The sequence below is a fragment of the Electrophorus electricus genome, chromosome 1 (genome assembly GCF_041902795.1).
Source record: "Electrophorus electricus isolate QZ-2024a chromosome 1, ASM4190279v1, whole genome shotgun sequence".
Lineage (NCBI taxonomy): Eukaryota > Metazoa > Chordata > Actinopteri > Gymnotiformes > Gymnotidae > Electrophorus > Electrophorus electricus.
The window spans coordinates 34,162,354-34,182,540 of NC_137497.1; the positions used below are offsets into that span (position 1 = coordinate 34,162,354).

Below are 20,187 nucleotides of genomic sequence, written 5' to 3' on the forward strand. Positions count from 1 at the left end.
GTTTCGTTAGCGTTTCTAAGGGTACTACTTTTGTGTGACTTTTCAACAAAGAGACATTCGCCGATAGTCCTTCACCGCTTGTGTAGCGTCTGTTTCATATATCAATAATTTGATATTCATACATCATACAACTCCTCTTGTCATTTTCTTATTGGACGATAGGTTGCGCTAAGGCTCTTCATAACGTTAACACAACCAAGGCGAAGAACAGCGTATTCGTTGGAAAAGTCCACTTTGTTTTCAATAACAAATAACGGCAGTTGTTGGCAATTTTAGAACAAACGCCGCAAGTAGTGCCAAGTTGTTAGATTGTTATTTAATTTATATAGTTAGCGAACAACCTTTTATCTTGTGATGTCCAGGTATGTTATTTTGCCTATGTTTTTGTTAGTAACACGCAATTCTTGTAATGATTAGAGTTGCATGCTTTCCAGTTTGCTATCTTACCCACGTAACTAGCCTAGTTTAGCTAGCTAGCTAACTAGCTAACCCAGCTAGTTAAGTTAGCTAAGGTTGTGTTGAAAGTATTACCCCCAATATCAATCTATTTTCATGTGTAATTAGCTGGGGAGCTTGTTAAATATGCATAATTAAACCATATATGAACAATGTGACACTCTAGTTAGGTTAATATGTTTAAAACCTAACGCTAGCTAACTTGGTCGTTCAGATTAAAGCAGTCAATAGGCGATCTATCTTTATGACAAATGCAGGTCTGACATAGTAGCTAACCTAGCTAAATAGCTAGAGCTAACGTTGTCTGCATTTAACTGTCTCAAGATTTGTTTAAAGTTTAGCTAGTATGTACCAGTGCTACTTTGAGTAAGTGTTAGATCTGGGCATCTGTAGCTAAACTGACCCATTTGATTGACCTTGCAGTGTCAGCATTTGCTGAAGATATTCCCCTTTGTCTGCCATTACTTGTTTGTCCTAAACTAGCATAGTTGCACCACATCTCTCCACTAAAAATTTGGCATTTGAGTTTTCATTAAGATGTGTGTTTAGGCATGATGTCATGTGTGACATTGCGCACCACATTATGACCCAGTCCAAATAGCTGTCCTCATGTCTGCCAGTGTCTTCTAGTCTAACTTTTGAATCATTACCCTGCCCTTTCCATGTGCAGGTGAGTCTGGAATGACAACATCATCAAGATATCAAAGCTCCAGACCAACAGGTAAATGTTCACAGCAGTGCAGGAATAACTTGGTCAGTCAACCTTAACCATTTACCGTCAGCACAATGTTGTTCATTGTATGGTGTACTTGGACATTCAGACATGGAATTCCAGACACCAGCTGTCTCAGAGAAGTTCCAGAGCCGTTTTGGCTGGCAGCTTAGCAGAGTTGATAGTGTGGACGCAGACCTGGGTGCTACAGCCTCCGACAGCACCGAAGGTGAGATGAATTTGTACCCTGCAACGGCTAGTGTCAACACATTGCCATGCCTAGTTATGTATCCCTTGAATGGATGTCTGGTGCCTGTGATGTTCAGTGTTTTGAAAGTGACATGGTCTGATTTTGGTTTCTGGCTGGGGCTGCACCCTTGAGCCCAACTATTCCACTGGCTGTTTCAGGGAGGGAAACGACAGAGTAGCCTCTTGGTTTGGAGGAGACAGTAATATCCTGTTGGCTGTTTTTAGGCATCTGTAGCTCATGGTAGTTTTATATAGAGATGATGTCATCATGCTCAGTGAGAGGGCTGGAAGTGCGTATTATATTCTAAGCCCAGATATCCCAGCTGGAGCTTTTCTTTTTCCAATCTGACCCATAAGGCTGATGGATTAGCTGTTCTACTGCATTGGAATGAGAATATAGTTCACAAGGTAGAGCTGAATAGGCCCTCTGCGGTTTGTCACAAGACACTTATTGTTTGTGTTCTTAATACAGCGCAACAGTCTCTTTAAATGTATGTACTGGCAACACAGTTCTGGTTATTTATTGTATTTTGCAAGAACTTTTACAAATGTATATTATTAAGGCAAAAGTCTTGCAAGAGGTCAGTCATGATCATTTAACCCCTTAATGCTATGTTTTCATAAAGATTCCTGACACCACAAGTTTTGCATACTGTGCAGACTTACAAGCCCGAGCTTCACTTTACTTTACCTTTGTTAAACACTACCACTGCATTTATGAGGGGTGTCCAGGTGTCCCAAATGCAGTTACCAGTCTGTACTTCTTGTAAGAAATGCAATGAGACTGACTTGCACCAAAAATGAGTCTAAAGTAAGCATCCACCTTCCTTCAGAGCGTTGTTTAAACATGTCCTGAGCATGTGTTGGAAATAGGGGATTACTTTAAAAAGTACCCTGAGGGAGAACATGCAAAACCCTGCAGTTTCCAATTTCATATTCATCTCCTTGTTACATGTTTATGACAACAAGGTACTAGGAAGTGGGTTTAAATAGGACAGCGGTGGCACATCTCACTGCAATATGAAACTACTCTATAAATACATGTAACCTTTCTGCATGTGCACACTAATAGAACATTAGGGAAAAGTAGCTTAACTCTATTCTAACATTACAGTCTTGCCTTGTCTGGGCTTGACAGTTGTGCTTTGAAGGATAGGGTTGGTTTGACACAGGTGAAAAATCTAAAGCATTGAAATGCAGTGGGACAGAATTAGAATGAGTGTGATGTGTGCTGCAGCTCACTGGGCAAGGCATGGAAATGCTGTGTATTGGTGTTTCTGTTTGTGCTGGTGAATATAAGGTGAGTTGTGTGGAATATGTGTGCTTTCACCATGTCTTTTGTAAGCTTGGCGTCACAGATATTTACCAATCTTCAACAGCTGTTTTTAAAATGTTGTGTCTAGAGATACACAATGTATTGCTTGTTAATCATTATTGCAATTCTGACCTTTGTGATACCGATAGAGCAGAAGTCTGCAGTATGCAAAGGAGTCCTGTGACAAATCTTTGAGTGTGTGTGCGCACAAGTGCACACACGCTTGCTATGGGCATCATTGCAAGGCATATCGCTATCAAGATATGCTATAATACAATGACAAAGTGGTGTTTTGTGCATGTCATAGTGGTGTCTCATGAGTTTGGTCCATGTTTAAATTCTATACAAATCTCACTAAAGTTCTAATAAAGAGAAGTCTTTCTTTTCCCTGATTAAGGTTTTCCCTTAGTTCTCACGTTATACTGTTGGCCCTCCTAACAGTTACTCCTGCCGCTGATTGCTGGCAACACTGTCTTAGCCGGGTTTGTGAATTTATCTGTATTCCTGGTTTACAAACCTTGCAGAATACAGTCTCTGTTTTTCTCTATGAAATCTGGCCTGACATGGCTGCTAATGCCGCACAGTGGTGCCAGGCTCAGGGAGGGCTGGAAGCTTGCAGACTGTGGGCTGCTCTCCTGACTCAGCTATTTGAGGGCTTGGCAACTCACTGATGGGGTGGATCAGGCCTGTTGGAGCAGGAAAACAATGGAGATTTTTAGATCCATCCCATGCTGTATTGGCTGATGGAAGAATTAGGCTTTAATACCAATGCATGTGATGAATGAGAATCCACTTATTGGCTGGCTATTCCTTTAATCTTCTAAGGTGTGGGATTGTATGGTTAAAAAGCCATGAAGAGGTGTTTTTAGGCAAACACCTACAATGTGGTAAATGTGTATGGCTTCTAAATGTGCTTATATTATGACTTCTCTCTTCCTGAAAGAGGTGTGCAGCTCCAGGAGTAGTCCATCCTTCCAGCCTATCCGCAGCCAGGTCCCCATCCCCACTGCCCATGTCATGCCCTCCACAGCAGGAACCCCGGTCACCAAGCCCCAGGCGCGGGCCACTGATGATGGGCAGGCTTACTCCACTCGCTCCAGCTCCTCCAGTTCCAAATCCTCGCTATCCAAGTCCGCTTCCTCTCCAAACCTGGAGGCACAAGGCGGGCCAGTGGTGGAAGGAGGCGCAGCCCAACAGGACTGTCTCAGCCGCTACCGCAGTCTCGTCAATGGCTTAGATCACTCCCTCTTCCCCGGTGCGGATCAGACTCGGTTGGATGACGGGCACCGGTTCGAGATGCCCACTGTAGAGCCCACGTTGAACCAGTCTGCCCTGCTGGGAGGCTTCAGCCCGGATGTCCGGATGCAGCTGCACATGACTGGCCTCGGGGAAGCGGCTGAATGCCGGACTGATCCATACACTGCGACCCTAGGACAGATGTACAAGGTGCTGCCTGAAGCCAGGGTGGGGCTCTCATGCTCCTCGGACTGCTATGGGAAAAGGGGTGTTCACCCAGGGCCTGGGGCTTCTGCCAGGGCCGGGTTGGGCCTGGAGCAGCTGGTCCTAGGGAGCTGTGATCCCCCTCTGCAGGGACGGGGTGGTGAGCTGGCCAGCTGGCAGCAGCACAACCAGAAGGTGGAGAACCTCCGGTTGCAGCTGGAGCAGATACAGGTGAGAGCTCACAACGTACACATGCACCACATGTGTCCTTTAATGAGGCATGTGATTTATATTGGGGATCCTGTTGAAAGTGAGGGGATCACTACTATCAAGGCTGCTTCGCCTACGTATCAGGAGTTTCTCTCTCATGCTCTTACTCACTCTCCTCTCTTCTCTCTCTCACTCACTCACTCAAACTGATACACACATTCAGAGAGGTCACTTAATGTCAGTCCCAACTAATGAAAAGTAGGAGTGGACTATTTAAAGGAAACAAAGCAAGCAATACCAAATTTTCCTTAAAGTTCTAAACAAATGTGACTTGTTATTGGGCCTACCAGGCAGGAAATTATAAAATGTTAAATTTCCGTTGTTGTGGCGAGTGGTGACACATGATGCAAACATTCCACCACACCGGAATAAACACTCCTACCTGCACAGCCTGCACTGCTGCCACGGTTATTTCACATGTTTCAACTTGCATACCAAACATAATTGGCCAGTCAAAATTTCTGGACTTCTGACCAGTGGACTCAGAAAGCTTTAAAATAAAATATATCCAGAAAAATAAACCAAACAGTGGCCTTTAATGGGACCATGGTTAACAGGGCAGTGCCAGTAATAAGAATACCAGTTGTTGGATCACTCTCAAATCTATTTGTTTAAATAAACAAAACACATTCAGGGCCACACTGACAAAAGATTGGCTGGAAGGATCCAGTGGATTTCAGTGAATTGCAGTGATACCTTTTAAAATTGGACTGTTTAACAATGTCATTGAAAAAACACAAATATCTTCTAATACTGGATCTAACTCAGCTTCAAACATGCATGGACCACCACTGTTGTCCTGTCATTTCCACGTGCTTCTGTAAATATTGAAGGGTTCTTCACTGCACAGTGTCCATCGCATCTTCAACTGAGGTAGCCAAAGAGAAAATCACCACCCAGAAAATGACCTTTTCTTTTCAGTGAAAAAAATGAGAGGGTAAACTACATAGCTAATAACTGTGTTCACATGTTGAAAAAAGTAAAATGTCTAATTTTAATACAGTACACGGAAATACTAATGGTGCAAGAAGAAAACGAACACGCTCAGTACTCATCAATATTAACTAGTCCCTGATAGATTAGAATTTATTAGCACCACTGGCATTCCTAACTGTGCCCTCTATTTGCAGCTGGTGGCAGGTGGGAGAGGGCATTACCACCCCTCCCTGTACCCGCCCCCACTACAGGCAGAGAGCAGTCAGTGGGAGGCGGCGGTGAAAGCCAGTGAAGGCCTCCTGAAGGAGAAGGAGCTCATCATTGAGAGGTATTGCACCAGTCTGATTCAGCTTCTTCTGTCTCCAGTGCTTAGAAATCATTTTTGACATTGGACAGAAAGGTTTAACAGTGGTTTCTTTAGTTGCTGAAGCTGCTCAACCAGTGATGCAGCCAGCGATATAGGTTTTCGCATTAAAACTACATTTTAGATTTGTGATGTCACACTTTTCTTTTATTAATAACATTCGTCTCGGCCTATCTGGTCCAAAGGGACAGTGCTTCTTGTCTTTCCTTGTTGATGTTGTATGTGCTGAACTGTGCGGTTGTAGACAGAAACAGCAGCTCTGTCAGATGGAGCAACGTCTGCGAGAGAGTGAGCTACAGATACACGGAGCCCTCATGGGTCGTGGAGCCCCCCTCACTGATGTCTGCCTCTTAAGGCTCCAGGTCAGTGAACAGAGCACACCTACACTCACAGGCTATGGCAGGCATTTGGAGAAGCTTTTGATGGAGAGGTTATAAATAGACTCTCTATGGAGGAAGTGGTGGGAGAGAACAGTGGTACCATGATTGATTGTTGGACCCATAGGGTTAAATGATCAATGTCTAAGAGCTCTCTAACCACTCCTATGAGCTACATTCCTTTTGACATTGATTGGTGAGACAATGAGGGCTGTTTTCCCACATATGGATTTTGAGATTTTTGCATATTTAAAAAAAAATTAATATACAGTGCCTTGCATAAGTATTTACCCCACTTGAACCTTTTTGACATGTTGTTACAATGTGGAGTAAAAACAGGATTTTTCCCCATTTTACCAACACGCATGTCCCAACAATTTGAATATTAATAAAGATTTTTTTGTGAATTAATATTTATCAATACTTTCAGCTCTACTTGCAGCTGCAAGTCTTTTAGAATGTTTCAGTTAGCTTTGTACATCTGAATCCTGACATCAGATTGAGATCTGCCCCTTGTCTTGGCCACTATAACAGATTGAAGCACTCCTGCTTTGCAACAAAGCCATAAATTTCCATTTTGGTCTTATTTGTTCTTGAAGGTTCTCCATTTGCTCTCTCTAATGTGCCTTTTGAAAAACAACACCAAATGTGTTTTTTCAGATGGCTTTTGTAAAGAATGCTTTTAAATTGGGGGGAAAAAACAGTAAAATTGTGTGTTAAATTTAACAATGTCTGCTGTCTTTGGGTACCTTTTTTTCATATATGTACCATTATGTAATATTTTATGCAAAGAATACAATGTAGACCTTTAAAGACTGATCACTATCATTTAACTTTGGTAGGTTACTCTACATGGCAAATTTTTCATTAAGCAGTCTAGACAATTTTCTTTGCTTCTTTGTCTCTGAATCATTTGGAAGTGAGGAAAAAAAATCAAGCCTAGTCTAGGCTTGAACTAAAATGCACTTCACCACTGCTGTGGGTGAGCAGATTGAGTGTCTGTGCTGCACGCAGTAAGGGCACGGTGTGTTTGGCAGGAGGCACAGCGGGAGAATGCCTTCCTGCGCACCCAGTTTGCAGAGTGTAGCGACTCCTTCGCCCAGGAGAAGGTGGAGGCGGAGCGGCGTCTGGGAGCTGTGGAGGCGGAGACGCGGCGTCTGAGCGATGCTCTCAAGGAGAGTGTGGAGAAGCATGCAGAGGAGCTGAAGAAACAGGAGGAGAGGGTGAGCATAGTCACAGCAGCATAGCCCATATGCTTCAGTACAGCTCGGCTCATATGTTTCAGTACAGCACAGCAAAGAACAGCTGGTCCGCTTCAGTACTGCACAGCACATATGCTTAAATGGAGTAAATTTCTACATAAGGATTTAAAAACAATCCGCGAAGTGCTTTGCCTTGCATTTTATGGCTTCCTCCACATAATCACCACACCTTTTGGAACTTCCCAAGTGTTGAAAGTTATTCTATTGTTCTGTGATGGTCCTTGAGGTGCTAGTGCTTTTGGCACTTACCCCGGCAGTGCTAAAATCATTATGGCCTCGTCTGCAGAAATGGCTCCTTCGTGCCCCTTTGCTGCTCTGAACGGGGAACGCCATCTCTGTGCATCCTGAGTGTGCTGTGTCCTGTGTCCCAAGATCCGCAACCGAGACAAGCACATCAGTAACCTGAAGAAGAAGTGCCAGAAGGAGGCGGAGCAGAGCCGTGAGAAGCAGCAGCGCATCGAGACCCTGGAGCGTTACCTGGCCGACCTGCCCACCATGGAAGACCACCGGAGTCAGAGGAAACAGGTGCCGCCCACCGCGATCACCACCACCCCGCCCGCCCTCACTCCGCACGGCCAGTTTTCGTCTGTTTTTTGTTAACTAAACAAACACATGACCAGTTTAAGCCTTTACACTGCCAAGAGCTGCCTGTCTAGACTCTCATTCCTCACTCTTGTATTTACATGCATTACATATTAGTATTTGCTCAGTTGTTCATAGAATTTACTAAGTATCATGCCTAATATCTAGACAATAAGGCTTGATATGCAAAAAGATTAAATAAGGTGACTGATTAAATAAGGTAACTGAATTCACATCAAATGTGTCTTATTTCTCCGTACATTACAGGCTGTGTGTATGTGTCCTTGTGTAGATGTTCGGGCAACATGGAAGCATCGTCGTAGCCATTAACCCTTTAACATTCCATAGTGCACTAGGTGGTGTGTGTTTGACTCACCCTGAGCACCCCCTGTTGGAGTCTGAGCGCGGTGTTGCATTTGGTTGTTTGTGTCAGCTGGAGGCCGCGGAGCAGAAGGTGGAGGAGCTGCAGCACACAGTGGCAGAGCTGGAGGCTTGCCTGGAGGAGGCACGGTCAGCCACTCGCGCCAAAGATAGCCAGCTAGAAGAGCAGAGACGCAGGGAGAGGGAGCTGCTCACCACGGTTACCAGGTAAAATACATATGCATATGTATGTTTACGTACACACATACATGGGATGCACAGTATCGCTTGGATATACAAATAAACGCTCCAGTAAATTGTAAAAAAGTTGTAAAAAAGCTGTTAGAGCTTTCTCACAAATGTAAATAATGTTGCTCAGAGCAGTGCAGACTAATCAAAGGCTAACAAGTGTTTTTAATGTGTTTGAATGCATAATACATTTGCAATATGTCATAATAAAAAGTTATTTGGGAGTGGACCTTTTGGCATATTTAAGGGCCTACCTTTAGAGCAAGAGCAGTTTGCCCTTGACACCATGGGAAAATCTTACAGCTCAGTCAATACACAAGAAAAAAAAAACTGTGGACCTCCACAAGTCTACTTCCTACTCCGAGGCAGTTTTTAAGCAGTGGAAGGTACCGTGAGCATCTGTACAAACAATTGTATGCAAATATAAAAACCCTGCGACAACACCGACTGAGGCACAAATTACATGTTACACAAAGAAATGTGCAAAAGTTCCAGCAACATATAGTGAGTGGAAGGCTGTCCCAAGTGTTTAAGGCAGTGCCACCAAACTGTAATGGCATTTATGTACACAGTTGGTCCACTGAGAGTCTGCTATAGTAAATAAGACCTGAAGTAATTCTCTTAGCTAGTGTTTTAGTATTTGATGAATATGTCTATTGTCAGTCTCCAGACGAGAGTACAGGAGGGGCTTGAAGACGGCGCTCGGTTACCCTCTCTGGACACGGAGAAGCTCCGAGAGGAGAACACGGCTTTAAAGGGTGAACAACAGAGGCTCAAAAAGGTGAAGCTTCCAGACAGTGTGTCTCATTATCAAATAGTACAGCAACTTTGGAGTTTGGTTTAAGTTTTTGATGCATAGACGCTGACTAAACATATGTTGCTCTTTCAGGTTATTGAGAAACAATTAAGGATGATGGAACATCTTGGCTCTCAGATCAGGGTATGCATAAAAGGCATACTTCAATATGACCAGACATAACCCTGCTACTTGTGAATGAAGGGTAGTAGGGATCATGCACTTTAAAAAAAAAAGAAAATGAAAAAAATGTTCACTGTCGTCTTTTCCACTCTAGCAATATTGTATTTAATATTTGTATTTAAGTTTTTTTAAGAAAGTGCATGTATGTTTTTGAATTGACATGCATTTGTTAAACATCCCTGTGTTTAAATGGTGTGCATGTGTACATGTGTGTTCCCTACAGAGCGTGCAGCAGCACCTGGGTGAGGAGGAGAGCAGTAGCCAGGCTCTCAGAGAGGAGCTGGACTCCAAACAGCAGGAGCTGCACCAGCTACGCACTGCGATGAAGGAGGTAAGAAGCACAGTGCACATGTGCACAGCACAGAGGACTTGCTATGATGCACAACACACAGAGAACTTGGTGTTACATGCAACATGCACAGAACTTGCTATTGCACACAACATGGACTCACTCGAACACACAGCACGGTGTTGAACAACACACAAGACCATTTAATTTTCTTCCTTATTTTCTTAGAGTTTATAATCTTATTGTAATTATTTATTACCACTAGTAAAATCCAGTGGCTGTATTCTCATAATTTTATGTTGTAATACAGCTGGATTATCATTCAGCACACCTGCATATACACATGCTTTGCGTGCATGTGTGTGTGTGTGCGTGTCTGTGTTTCAGCTCTCGACACAGAACCAGGACCTGATGGAGCAGAGTGTGAGTCTGCGGGAGCGTCTGCAGGCAGTGGAGGGGCCGGTGGGCTCGGAAATGGCCTCCACGCTGCAGCCGAGTGTGGGCTGCCTCACCCAGCAGCTCCACAGGGAGATGGCAGCTTGCCTGAGAGACCTGCGCTCGCTCTGCAGCGTCCTGACCCAGAGAGCACAGGGCCACGACCCCAACCTCTCTCTTTTGCTAGGGATCAGCTGTGAGTATACACACACACACACACACGGGTACTCTCAACAGACCTTGTTTTCTTAAGGAGTACAGCTGCCCTGGAAGGGTGGGTGTTTTTGTTTTTTGTTTTTTTTGTTTTTGGGTAGATATTCTCTAAATAGAACAGGCTTCACGTGTGTGCTGACGGGCAGTGCAGTCCAGTTCTGCTGTCTGCTAAAATCACATTCTGTGCTTTGGTTGACTAGCTGCTATGAATTTCATGGCAGTGAGAAAGTTGAATGCTAAATTCCTTTTCTGGCCCATGATCTGCGATTTTATTTTTTTTTGCTTCTTTTTTTTCTCGTGTGTGTGTGTGTGTGTGTGTGTGTGTGTGTGTGTGTGTGTGTGTACACATTCACAGTAACTGGCTGTTTTGGAGGATGGTAACTGGGTTTAGCATAACTGGTGCATGTGGGTGCAGAGTTGAACTTTCTATCAGTTCAAAGTCATTTCAGGACATGAATCCACTTAACAGGATTAATTCATGAAATTCACAGTAAAAAAAAAAAATCTGGTATAAAATAGAAAGTAATGTTTAATCTTCTGAACTGGCTTAAATTGATTTACATGAATGTGCCAACATATTTGTCTGTGCATTAATGTGTGTGTGTGTGTCTTTCCATTGCAGCAGCTCCTACAGTGTCGGAGGTGTGTGAGGACTGGTGCAGTTCTGCAGTTTTGCAGAGGAAACTGCAGGAGGCACTACAGCTCCGCCATGATGTAGAGGAACTACGGACCACCGTCTCCAACCGCTACGCCCAGGACATGGGTGACAACTGCACCACCCAATGACCCAGCACCATTACAGATGGACCTAAACGTTCTATGGCCCCACAGCCAAGACTCAGGTGCCTTCATTCGGAAACGCTGTATACCAGAATCGCTGGCAGGAATGAACAGAGCACGCTCCTGCTTCTCCTGTTCTAAAGGGCTAACTACACTAATGCTAATGACACTACAGTGGCCTATTTTTATACTAAGGACATATATAAAGCTATTTTTCTAAATCCTCTGGCCATTTTAAACATTTTTTTGCCTAGTAGAAACAGTGTTATGTGATGCTGTCATTCTCATGTAGATGGGAAAGAATAATGTGGTTGATAATCAACTGACAAATAGGGTTTTTTTTGGGTTTTTTTCTCCCCCTTTTCTTTTGGAGTTGTGGAAACATGAGGACAGAGACCAACGTGCCATTATTTAAGATGGCGGCATGTGTAGCTTTGCATTTGTCAGACATAACGTCTTATGTCTGCCACCTCAGATTAGCATGAGCATGGGATGAACACTACATGTCTTCTCACCTGACTCACCTATCCCACCTGTGCTAAGTGAAACATGCTGTGCCTTTACTGACAATCCAAAGTCCACAGATTATTATATACATGATATGTGTACCTGTTATTGCAGTTAGAGTGGCTTCAATAAAGTCATTTATGAGGCATCTTGACAGGCGAGAGAATAGCGGTTGGTTTTTGAAAGCTTTCCATCTTTGTCGAAACATTCCATCCCATCTAACGCATTTCAAGTTTCAAGCCCTTTTATGTTGATTTCTTGATGCTACACAAACAAGCTAACTAAAGTAGAGGGACTTAAAGGATAACGGTGCCCATGACTCTGAGGAGGCAGTCTTCCTGCTGTAGTGTTGATCTGTTGAAAGGCAGTAAGCTTTTTTTTTTTTTTTAATTCAGTGCATCAGAAACAATGTCATATTACATTTGACACAATGAAGGACGCTCTGGAGCGTCTCAGTATTGGTCAGTTTATCACCAAATGGCTGACACTTTTTTGAATGCTAGTGAATGCTAGCTGTGAACCTACAACTGCTGTTCTTAACAATGGGTGAAAGCTAATTATGATCAGTTTTGGCTGTCATACCTGTTAGCATTCATTTACATCAGCAAGGAAAGGTATTCATTTATACTGGCAATAGGTAGTTTGCCCTGCCCTGTGAATAGGATGGATGGATTTGGTTCAGTATGCCAGACAAGTACGCAACTGCTAAACAATGTATAAACTAGTAACATAATCACAGTCACTCTTTCTAGTAGGGCTTTTACATACCTGTGCATTTGAACACCACCATTAATAAGTTCTGTCCCCCCCCCCCAATAAAGTTTTCATTAATTTGTAAATACAAATACGTATATTCTGTGTACTATGATGTCACACCTTTCATTTGAAAGCACAGCAGTATTAAGATGTTCCTTCTATAAATTGGAAGGGGAAGTACTGTGGAGAATAGTGCTACAAGCAAGTGCCAGGTTCAAGAGAAATATTTCTGAATTAACATAATAAGAAACTCTAGTACAGTTCTGGTTCTACTTTTAATGTAACCAGCCAAGTATGCCTAGTATACCCTCAACCCTACAAACCCTGCAACACTACAAATGTATATATGATGTTTTTGAGTTTATATTCCTTTTAGAAATAAAGCCTTTTTTCTCTTGAACCTTTTGTGATTGTCATGGACCAAGGCGTGAGATTTTTAATTCATTTTCCCAGGCTCATAAAGTTTCACTTTACTTGTTTTTGCTAACACTGTATTTTCCCCCCGTAATCCTAGAAGAATATGGCTCCTGTGTCTGCATTTAAGGTGATGGTATTAGAGCCCTTGCTGTGCTTTGGCCAGTGATCTTTGAGAACACAATATGCTGTGTTATTGAGAGCTAAATGAAGGGATATAATGTCACCCGTCATCGCTTTCTTAGAGATGTTTATTTATTGGAAACGCTTTATGGGTGTACAAGCCTGTCTGTTGCCAGGCACAATTTGTTCTCCGACACTTGGCATCGATGGCCTGTTTCTCAGTGCAAGACCCTTATTAGTTGGATATTTTTGGGTAGTGGACTATTCTCAACGCAGCAGTGACATTTGACAAGTGTAACACAACACAGATGTGCCCGATGCACTCAAGACCATGCCACTAGTGTTGAGAATCCTCTAACACCCAAATAATATCTAGCCAGCAGTGGTCAGAAGCCAAGAATGGTCAGGTGGAAACAGAAAGGCTATAGTGTGTAGTTATACACCTGTAATATAGTATAGAGTGACAAGTCAGTGTAGGTATATATATATATATATATATATATATATATATATATATATATATATATATATATATATATATATAATATTAAATAAGTAAATAAATAAATACATACATAAACTGTTTCTAATGAAGTGTATAGCAATTCCAAGAAGCAGCAAACAGCTAAATTGTACAAACAGCTGGCACACTCAACATTAAATGTACACAATGCATTTTGTTTTATTTGGAGTCTCATTTCTAATCATAGCCACATAAACATGATGATTTCATTTATTTAAAATGCTCTTAAAACATATATTTAAAATCTTGCATCGTCCCTTTCAAGCTGGGGCCGTAATGCATATGTGGGTGGATGATTTCATGTCCAACAGCCTTCCACTGCCTATTCTGAATTGATCAAGCCCACAATACTGCTGAGCATCTTAAAAGTTTTTTGGGCAAAGCCACATGGCCAAGCAGACACTCTGTTGCCTGGTATATCAACAGAGAAATTATTTATGTGAACATTCAGAATGAATGTGCATTTTTACAGCCCCGGTCACCCTGCTTACAGAGTGTGTGGAGACAAAAGTGTGGACTACCAACACAGCCAAGTAAAATTGAAATTAAGGAGATGGCATTACTAATGTAATCCTTAAAGCAAACAAAACCTCTCATGCATCTTTAAAAAAGGGTGTTGATTCTAGTTTATGTGGTAGTGGCCAGTGATGTCACTTGGTGGGGCCGCAGTAGTAGCGTGGCATTTGAAGTCAGACCGCAGGCTAGGAGGGTTTGGGTGTCATCACTATAGCAATGCTGAGGGAACGCAGTTATGATGTTATAAGAAGAACAGCCTGGCCCTCTGTGGCAAAGCATAAGAAGAAGATTCATTATGTGCTATTGAGCTGCATGACACATAACAAAACATGCCATGTATATACAGCAAAAATATGCCTACTCTGTTTATTTAACACACATGAACACCATAGAAGTGACTCGTGTTTTAACACTAGAGCTTTTAGCAGAGGTAATTCTGCATTGCAGGAATTGAGTTTTGCTACTTAAGACTGCCTCACTCCACCTGTGGGCATCCAGGTATTGCCGTAGGTGTCCAATGGTCTCAGAGAAGAGCATTTTCAGAATGAAGGTCTTTTCTCCATCTTCAGACTTCACCCGCAAGGTGGTGAACTCAGTCTTGGATGTTAAGTGGCCTGCATTGCTGGACTCCAGGCTTTAATGAAACAAGAAGCTGCTTAGCCTTGTTCCTCTTATGACACCTAAACCAGTGTCACGGTCACTGCTGTAAGTTTACAATGTTTTCATTGGTGATTAGCAAAGCAAAACTTGGATACCTCTCTCTTAGAGCCTGTAGCACAGGTGTTTCTACAACAGTCACTGAATGGATCTTGGCACCATCAGCATAACCCTACCGTCAATGCAGAAACAGACGGGTTTTAAAATTTTAGTTATTTACATTTTCTATTTAGATTTGTTATGAATGTGTTAACAACTTATTGCAATATGTTCCATTTTAAAATACAACACAAACACAAAATTCCATGTGAAGAGAACACCACTCCTTTCAGAGCAAATGATTCTGGATGGTTTTGGAAGTTTTCCAGTTACCAGAGTTGAAGAGATTTACCACTCTGCACACACACAACCCTTCTTGATGTTAAGAGTCAATTACCTCCAGATGGGTTTTCAGTGAGGAGCGAATATTGATCACTTTGCCTGCTTTCACCACACTCTTTGGTAGCTTCTTAAGGAACTGTTCCATCGACAGCTTTCTGCCTTTTAAATCACACAGAGCAGCAGTTAGAAACATGCACACATACTAGACACTCAGGAGTAAAATCAGCCTCCTGGAAATATACATCTGTGAAAAGTTTTGTTCTAGCTCTTCTATAACACACTTGATATAGCTGCTTAGGACCTTAAGGAGTACCTAAAGATCAGAGCCGGGCAGCGGAAAGTTGTAAGCCTTCACATTCATCTTATTATCAGGACCAAATACAGCAGGGAATCAACAGAAAATCCAATGTTTTTGTATTTTTTGTAATATGTCCAGCCAGAGTTACACCCAACCCAAACTCAGGATCTGTAGTCATAAAGGCCTCAGAGTATTACTGTGGGTTCAAATGTGCCTTGCTGACATGATCATATCAAATACTGATAACATGTTTTTTGTTTTTTTTTCACCCAAGCAATCAAGTTACACCTGCACATGACAATGCTCTTCTTAGTTTGGATAACGGTTCTTGCTGGAACGCCATCACTCATCCGTTAGCTGTATGTATGTCTTTTACACCCTGCGAGAGGGGAAGGTGATGGTTACCTTGAAACTGTATGTGGCTCAGGTCCAGCAGGGTGTTGGAGGCCTCCTCTCTGTGGAACTCTAGCTGCTCATCTGAACCTCTGACGACATGACCCCGCCCAGGGAACTCTGCCCCGTGTCGCACTGCAGGGAACTCCTCCCCCCGTTTGTCATGAATCTGTACGATGAGATAAAGGAAGTCTAGGTGCTGTGTAGTTTGGACAAACAAACTGTGACAGATACTATGGCACATCATTAAGAGGAATCATCTGACTAATACCTAACATGTTGATACAGAGAAAAACAAGCATCAGTAAAGCTGATGGAAATTAGATGGAAGCAGCAGTAAACTGTCAGATTGGGTAAACACTGCTGCCTTTGATAAATTGTTTTGGTATTTTTAAACTAAAAATATAATACTAACTTTAGCAGTCAAAACAATAATTTAAATGAATATTTAATGACTTATACTGCTCAGTAAGTTAGAAACCTTTCCATAATAAAGGGCCAGTATTGGGCAAATACATGGCTACAGTCATTTATCACAGTCACTATTGTAATGCTTTATTGACATAAAAACACACACCTGAAAGACCACACCATCAGGAAACCTTCTCTGAAGCTCTGAAGGAAAATACCCATCCATCAAGTCTTGCATGAATTGCTGGGAGACCATAAACAGTGAGAGAAATGACAGATTAAATACACACAGCTTTTTCCAACCCAAGTACAGCACATTAAACCACATTCAAGAACTTATTAAAATGACTGTCCTACCACATTTCACTGTATATTTAGTTAACAGTTTTTAATAATCTGTTAATGTTAAAACTATACAGGTCTGCCAGACACAGTGCCACAGTGAGTAATGAGCTAAACTTAACACTGAGCTTTATTATCACCTGAGCACTGAGATCCTGGTAGGGGCGGAAGGGCCCGTCAAACATCATGATGCCATTCTTGAAGAGCCACAGAGGTACACTGGACCGCTGGCTCAGTCTGGCTCCACCGGGAATGGAGGTCACGTAGGAGGCCCCCTCCCCAGCCAGGATGTTCAGGTCCTGGATGTTCCTCAGAACCTGGTCAAAGTTCACGGAGATCCTCCCAACCACAGATGCCCCTGTGAAGGGCCAAACTGATAAGATTCTAGAAGTCATTCTGACCTAAGTGCAGCTTAAAAATATAGAATTACTGTTTTTTTCCCTTCTCCAACAGAACTTTATAATATAACACCTGGCTGCCACAGCAGGTGTCCTGAGCTGTCAGGACGCTCATGCCCTGGCTGCATTTCATCCTCTATGTCATGCTGCTCGCCGCTTCCAACCCAGATCATTCCATAGTCATTCAGAAATTCCTGAAAAAAACAAGAACTCTCCATATAACAGACCCCACCACCTTTCAGGGAGGCTGTTATTGAAAGAAATTTTAAAAAAGAACAAACGCATTACAGCACAAGGCATGCTGCAGTGCACGGGGTAGTGCTGACGAATGGATGCGTGTCTGACATCGTCCTGTGCGCTCCACCATACTGACCCACCTCCATTTCCCAGACTTGGTTTTGAAGCTTGTGGCACATTCTAGCTAGTCCTTCTTCTTCTTCCTGCTTCTCTCCTTGTTTTTTCTCTACATCCACACAAGGAAAATATGTTTTCCATACATCTTTTGATTGGAGTTGAAAGCTCAAGCAAAAAGCTTCAAGAGGAACTAGAATACTGTTGAAAGTGCAAAACACGTATAAGCTCCATCTCAGGCAAAGATAAGTGCAATAAAAACAATATAGTTTGATATTATTGTTGTCTGAGATAGAGCTCATATGTATTTTGCACTTCTAGGCATCAGCATTGATCCCTGTATTTCAACAGTATTTTAGTTCAATTTTATCTTGAATGCTAACCTACTGTACTGGCTAGGATACATTCTATGAGTAAATGACAATACACTTTTTTAAGTTCATATGGATGAGAGCATCTGCTAAATGCCACTAATGTAAATGTAATTGTAAGAGGATAGCATCAACTGTAGTCTATATCAGTGACTTAATATTAGTAGATTATAATAGTGTGCAAAGTCCAGAAACTTGATCTGTTAGATTTTCATCCCCCAAGTAGGAAAACCTAAACACTTTGTCCTAAATCACCCAGGAAACTGTCTGACATCTACATTTTATGTAAATTATCTGCAAATATTTTGGTCTAATTACAGGATGTCAGTGTTATTGTATATTAATATGTATCCATGAACATGTGAGTGTGTACTGTATTATGTATTTGTGCCTGAATATTGAAATAAAACGCCAAGTGTTAAGTAAGTTAGCTTTATAATAAATAAGTAATTATACTAGCAATAGCTATGTGCAATATCAACGTGAAGGTATATTATTACCTTGCAGTAACCTAAGTTTCTCTTCCAGCACTGCTATTCTTCTAGCCTTTTGAAACAAATATAAATAAATAAATAAAAATATCATGACATAAATCTTTGTAAATTCATGGAAGAGCACGAAAGATTACAAAATGATCGGGTGCATTTGCTTTGGGAGTCTATATCACTGTTATTTATTATGCTTACATACCATTACTTCTTTGGTTGATCGTGGTTGAGCTGGATGCTATATGAAAGGTTCTATTAGCTCATCTTCTTATATGCAACAAGAAAATTCTTTTACATGGTCTGCTGGGGGATTTCAACATGGCAGGAAGCAAACGCCTGCTTTTCCTTGCTCTGCGGTAGGGGCTGTGGCCAAGGATCTGTGAGCTGAGTCTGAGTTGGGCTTCTGGATGTCAGGGCAGAGCAGTTGTGAGTCACAGGGGGTCTGCTACACGTGTACCTTGCTGTCGATGTTCAGGGCTTGGGCCTTCAACTTCCTCTCCAGCTGCCCTAGTTTCTGCATCATGCTTGACATCAGCTCCAGATTGCTGGGTGCAGAGCCTGCATCACCAAGCTTGCACACTCAATGTCGCAGTCACAAAATCATACAGAACTTTTTGGAAAAAGCCAGTGTATTGTATGCGTGTGATGATTCTTTAGGGTAACAACAAATTGCTTTATTTGCCAAGCAAATTAGGTTTTATAATTCACCGCTTACACACCTTTGAGTCTTTCAAATCTATTTATGGGTGAGGGGTTGTTGTGGTTTTGTTTTTTGTTTTTTGGCATTCAGAACCTAGGAATATGGAATGATTACTGCTCTTCCACAGTTTAGAAAATTCAGTTATGTTTCTGTGCCAGTGGCGCAAATGTTGATTTGATTCTAAAATTCCTGGTTGTAGCTCTGAAAGTATGATAATAATGTGTGACATGAAAGGAACCTGCTTCTTTAGGGTTGCTACTAAATTAGAAACTACTTAACTGGGACACATGAGAAATATGGAAGTTAAAAAATAGATTTGTCAGAAAACACTCCTGACAGTTACAGTCCAAAGGCAGTCCAAAGACAAGTTGAAAGACTGCTGTGCTTTTTTAACATTTAAAATGTTTTATACAAAACACTCGGAAGTTAATGTCTTTGAAAATTACCATCTTTGGGATTCCTTTTCAGGGCAATCTTTGATTTGACAATGGAGACACTGTCTGTGACCTCAGAAGTTGGTTGACTCTGAGGGAAACACTCCCTAAGCAATGAAGCCTCATATTCTAAAAGTGCAATAAGACAGATATTGCACTTTCAGACTTTTATATATGTTCTTGTCTTTTTATGAACAGTAACACAGAGTAAGCAAATAGCTTTTGGCCTACCTTCGCAAGTTGTTTCTTTATAGACTCGTCTTTCACTGTCATAGAGATGTCAAAAGATTTCGCTATTATTTCAAGCAGGGTTTATTGTGATTACACGAAGGGGCTTTACTCTGATTATTTAGAGAACTTACCGTCCGCTTTCGCTACACGGTAGGGGAGCCCGTCTGGTTTTCCTCAGCGTAGAAAGGGGAGAACTCATTTTAGGAGCTCGTTTTGTTTATATTAAATGACAACGACAACAGTGAGAAAACGAAAGACGGACCTTCTCTTACGATTGCAAAATTTTCGTAAACATTTTGAACATTAGGAATAATAATACCATTTTCAAATAATAATTCTAGTAATAAAGTTCCTGAAGTTAATGTCCTTTTGCTTTACATGGTATTTGTTTGAGTGTTGCCACTGGCGACGTGCCGTGTTTGTTTGCAGTAAAAACAGCAGCAGAGGGCGTCTGTGATTATATTTCGCTGAGGATTATCAGCGATTTCCATTCCAATTTAAATATGAAAATGGTGTCCATGAATCTACTGTCTTGAAAGGGACTCAGCCTCTAGTTCGAAATTAGTTTATTACTGATTTAAACGAAGGTCTATTTATCTGTACCATATTCCATACCTGTTGTAAA

General features: G+C 41.9%; 2 protein-coding genes across 5 annotated transcripts; one reads left to right on the plus strand and one right to left on the minus strand.

The window, feature by feature from the left end:
- Positions 1-195: 195 nt before the first annotated feature.
- Positions 196-12,931, plus strand: cep85 (centrosomal protein 85). 3 transcript variants are annotated; one of them, XM_027005351.3, is made up of 14 exons: positions 196-362; positions 1,127-1,177; positions 1,278-1,397; positions 3,676-4,403; positions 5,573-5,706; positions 5,987-6,104; positions 7,157-7,342; positions 7,754-7,906; positions 8,397-8,551; positions 9,236-9,353; positions 9,462-9,512; positions 9,775-9,882; positions 10,228-10,471; positions 11,114-12,931. In XM_027005351.3, exons 2-14 carry the CDS (start codon positions 1,138-1,140, stop codon positions 11,272-11,274), a joined length of 2,316 nt encoding a protein of 771 aa, XP_026861152.2. In that variant the 5' UTR covers positions 196-362; positions 1,127-1,137; the 3' UTR covers positions 11,275-12,931. The 3 variants fall into 3 exon arrangements, with proteins under 3 accessions (XP_026861152.2, XP_026861151.2, XP_026861153.2); XM_027005350.3 differs by having other exon boundaries at positions 199-362; positions 11,111-12,931; XM_027005352.3 differs by lacking the exons at positions 196-362; positions 1,127-1,177; positions 1,278-1,397 and adding an exon at positions 2,479-2,717 and having other exon boundaries at positions 11,111-12,931.
- Positions 12,932-13,725: 794 nt separating this feature from the next.
- Positions 13,726-20,034, minus strand: ubxn11 (UBX domain protein 11). Of its 2 annotated transcripts, XM_027005366.3 has the most exons (14): positions 19,694-20,034; positions 19,563-19,597; positions 19,344-19,460; positions 18,655-18,755; positions 18,210-18,255; positions 17,365-17,450; positions 17,061-17,181; positions 16,730-16,947; positions 16,414-16,491; positions 15,849-16,005; positions 15,201-15,304; positions 14,863-14,936; positions 14,592-14,741; positions 13,726-14,372 (listed from the first exon to the last, which is right to left on the minus strand). In XM_027005366.3, the coding sequence occupies exons 1-14, from the start codon at positions 19,759-19,761 to the stop codon at positions 14,219-14,221; spliced, it is 1,509 nt and encodes a 502-aa protein (XP_026861167.2). In that variant the 5' UTR covers positions 19,762-20,034; the 3' UTR covers positions 13,726-14,218. The 2 variants fall into 2 exon arrangements, with proteins under 2 accessions (XP_026861167.2, XP_026861169.2); XM_027005368.3 differs by lacking the exon at positions 19,344-19,460 and having other exon boundaries at positions 19,694-20,029.
- Positions 20,035-20,187: the final 153 nt, after the last annotated feature.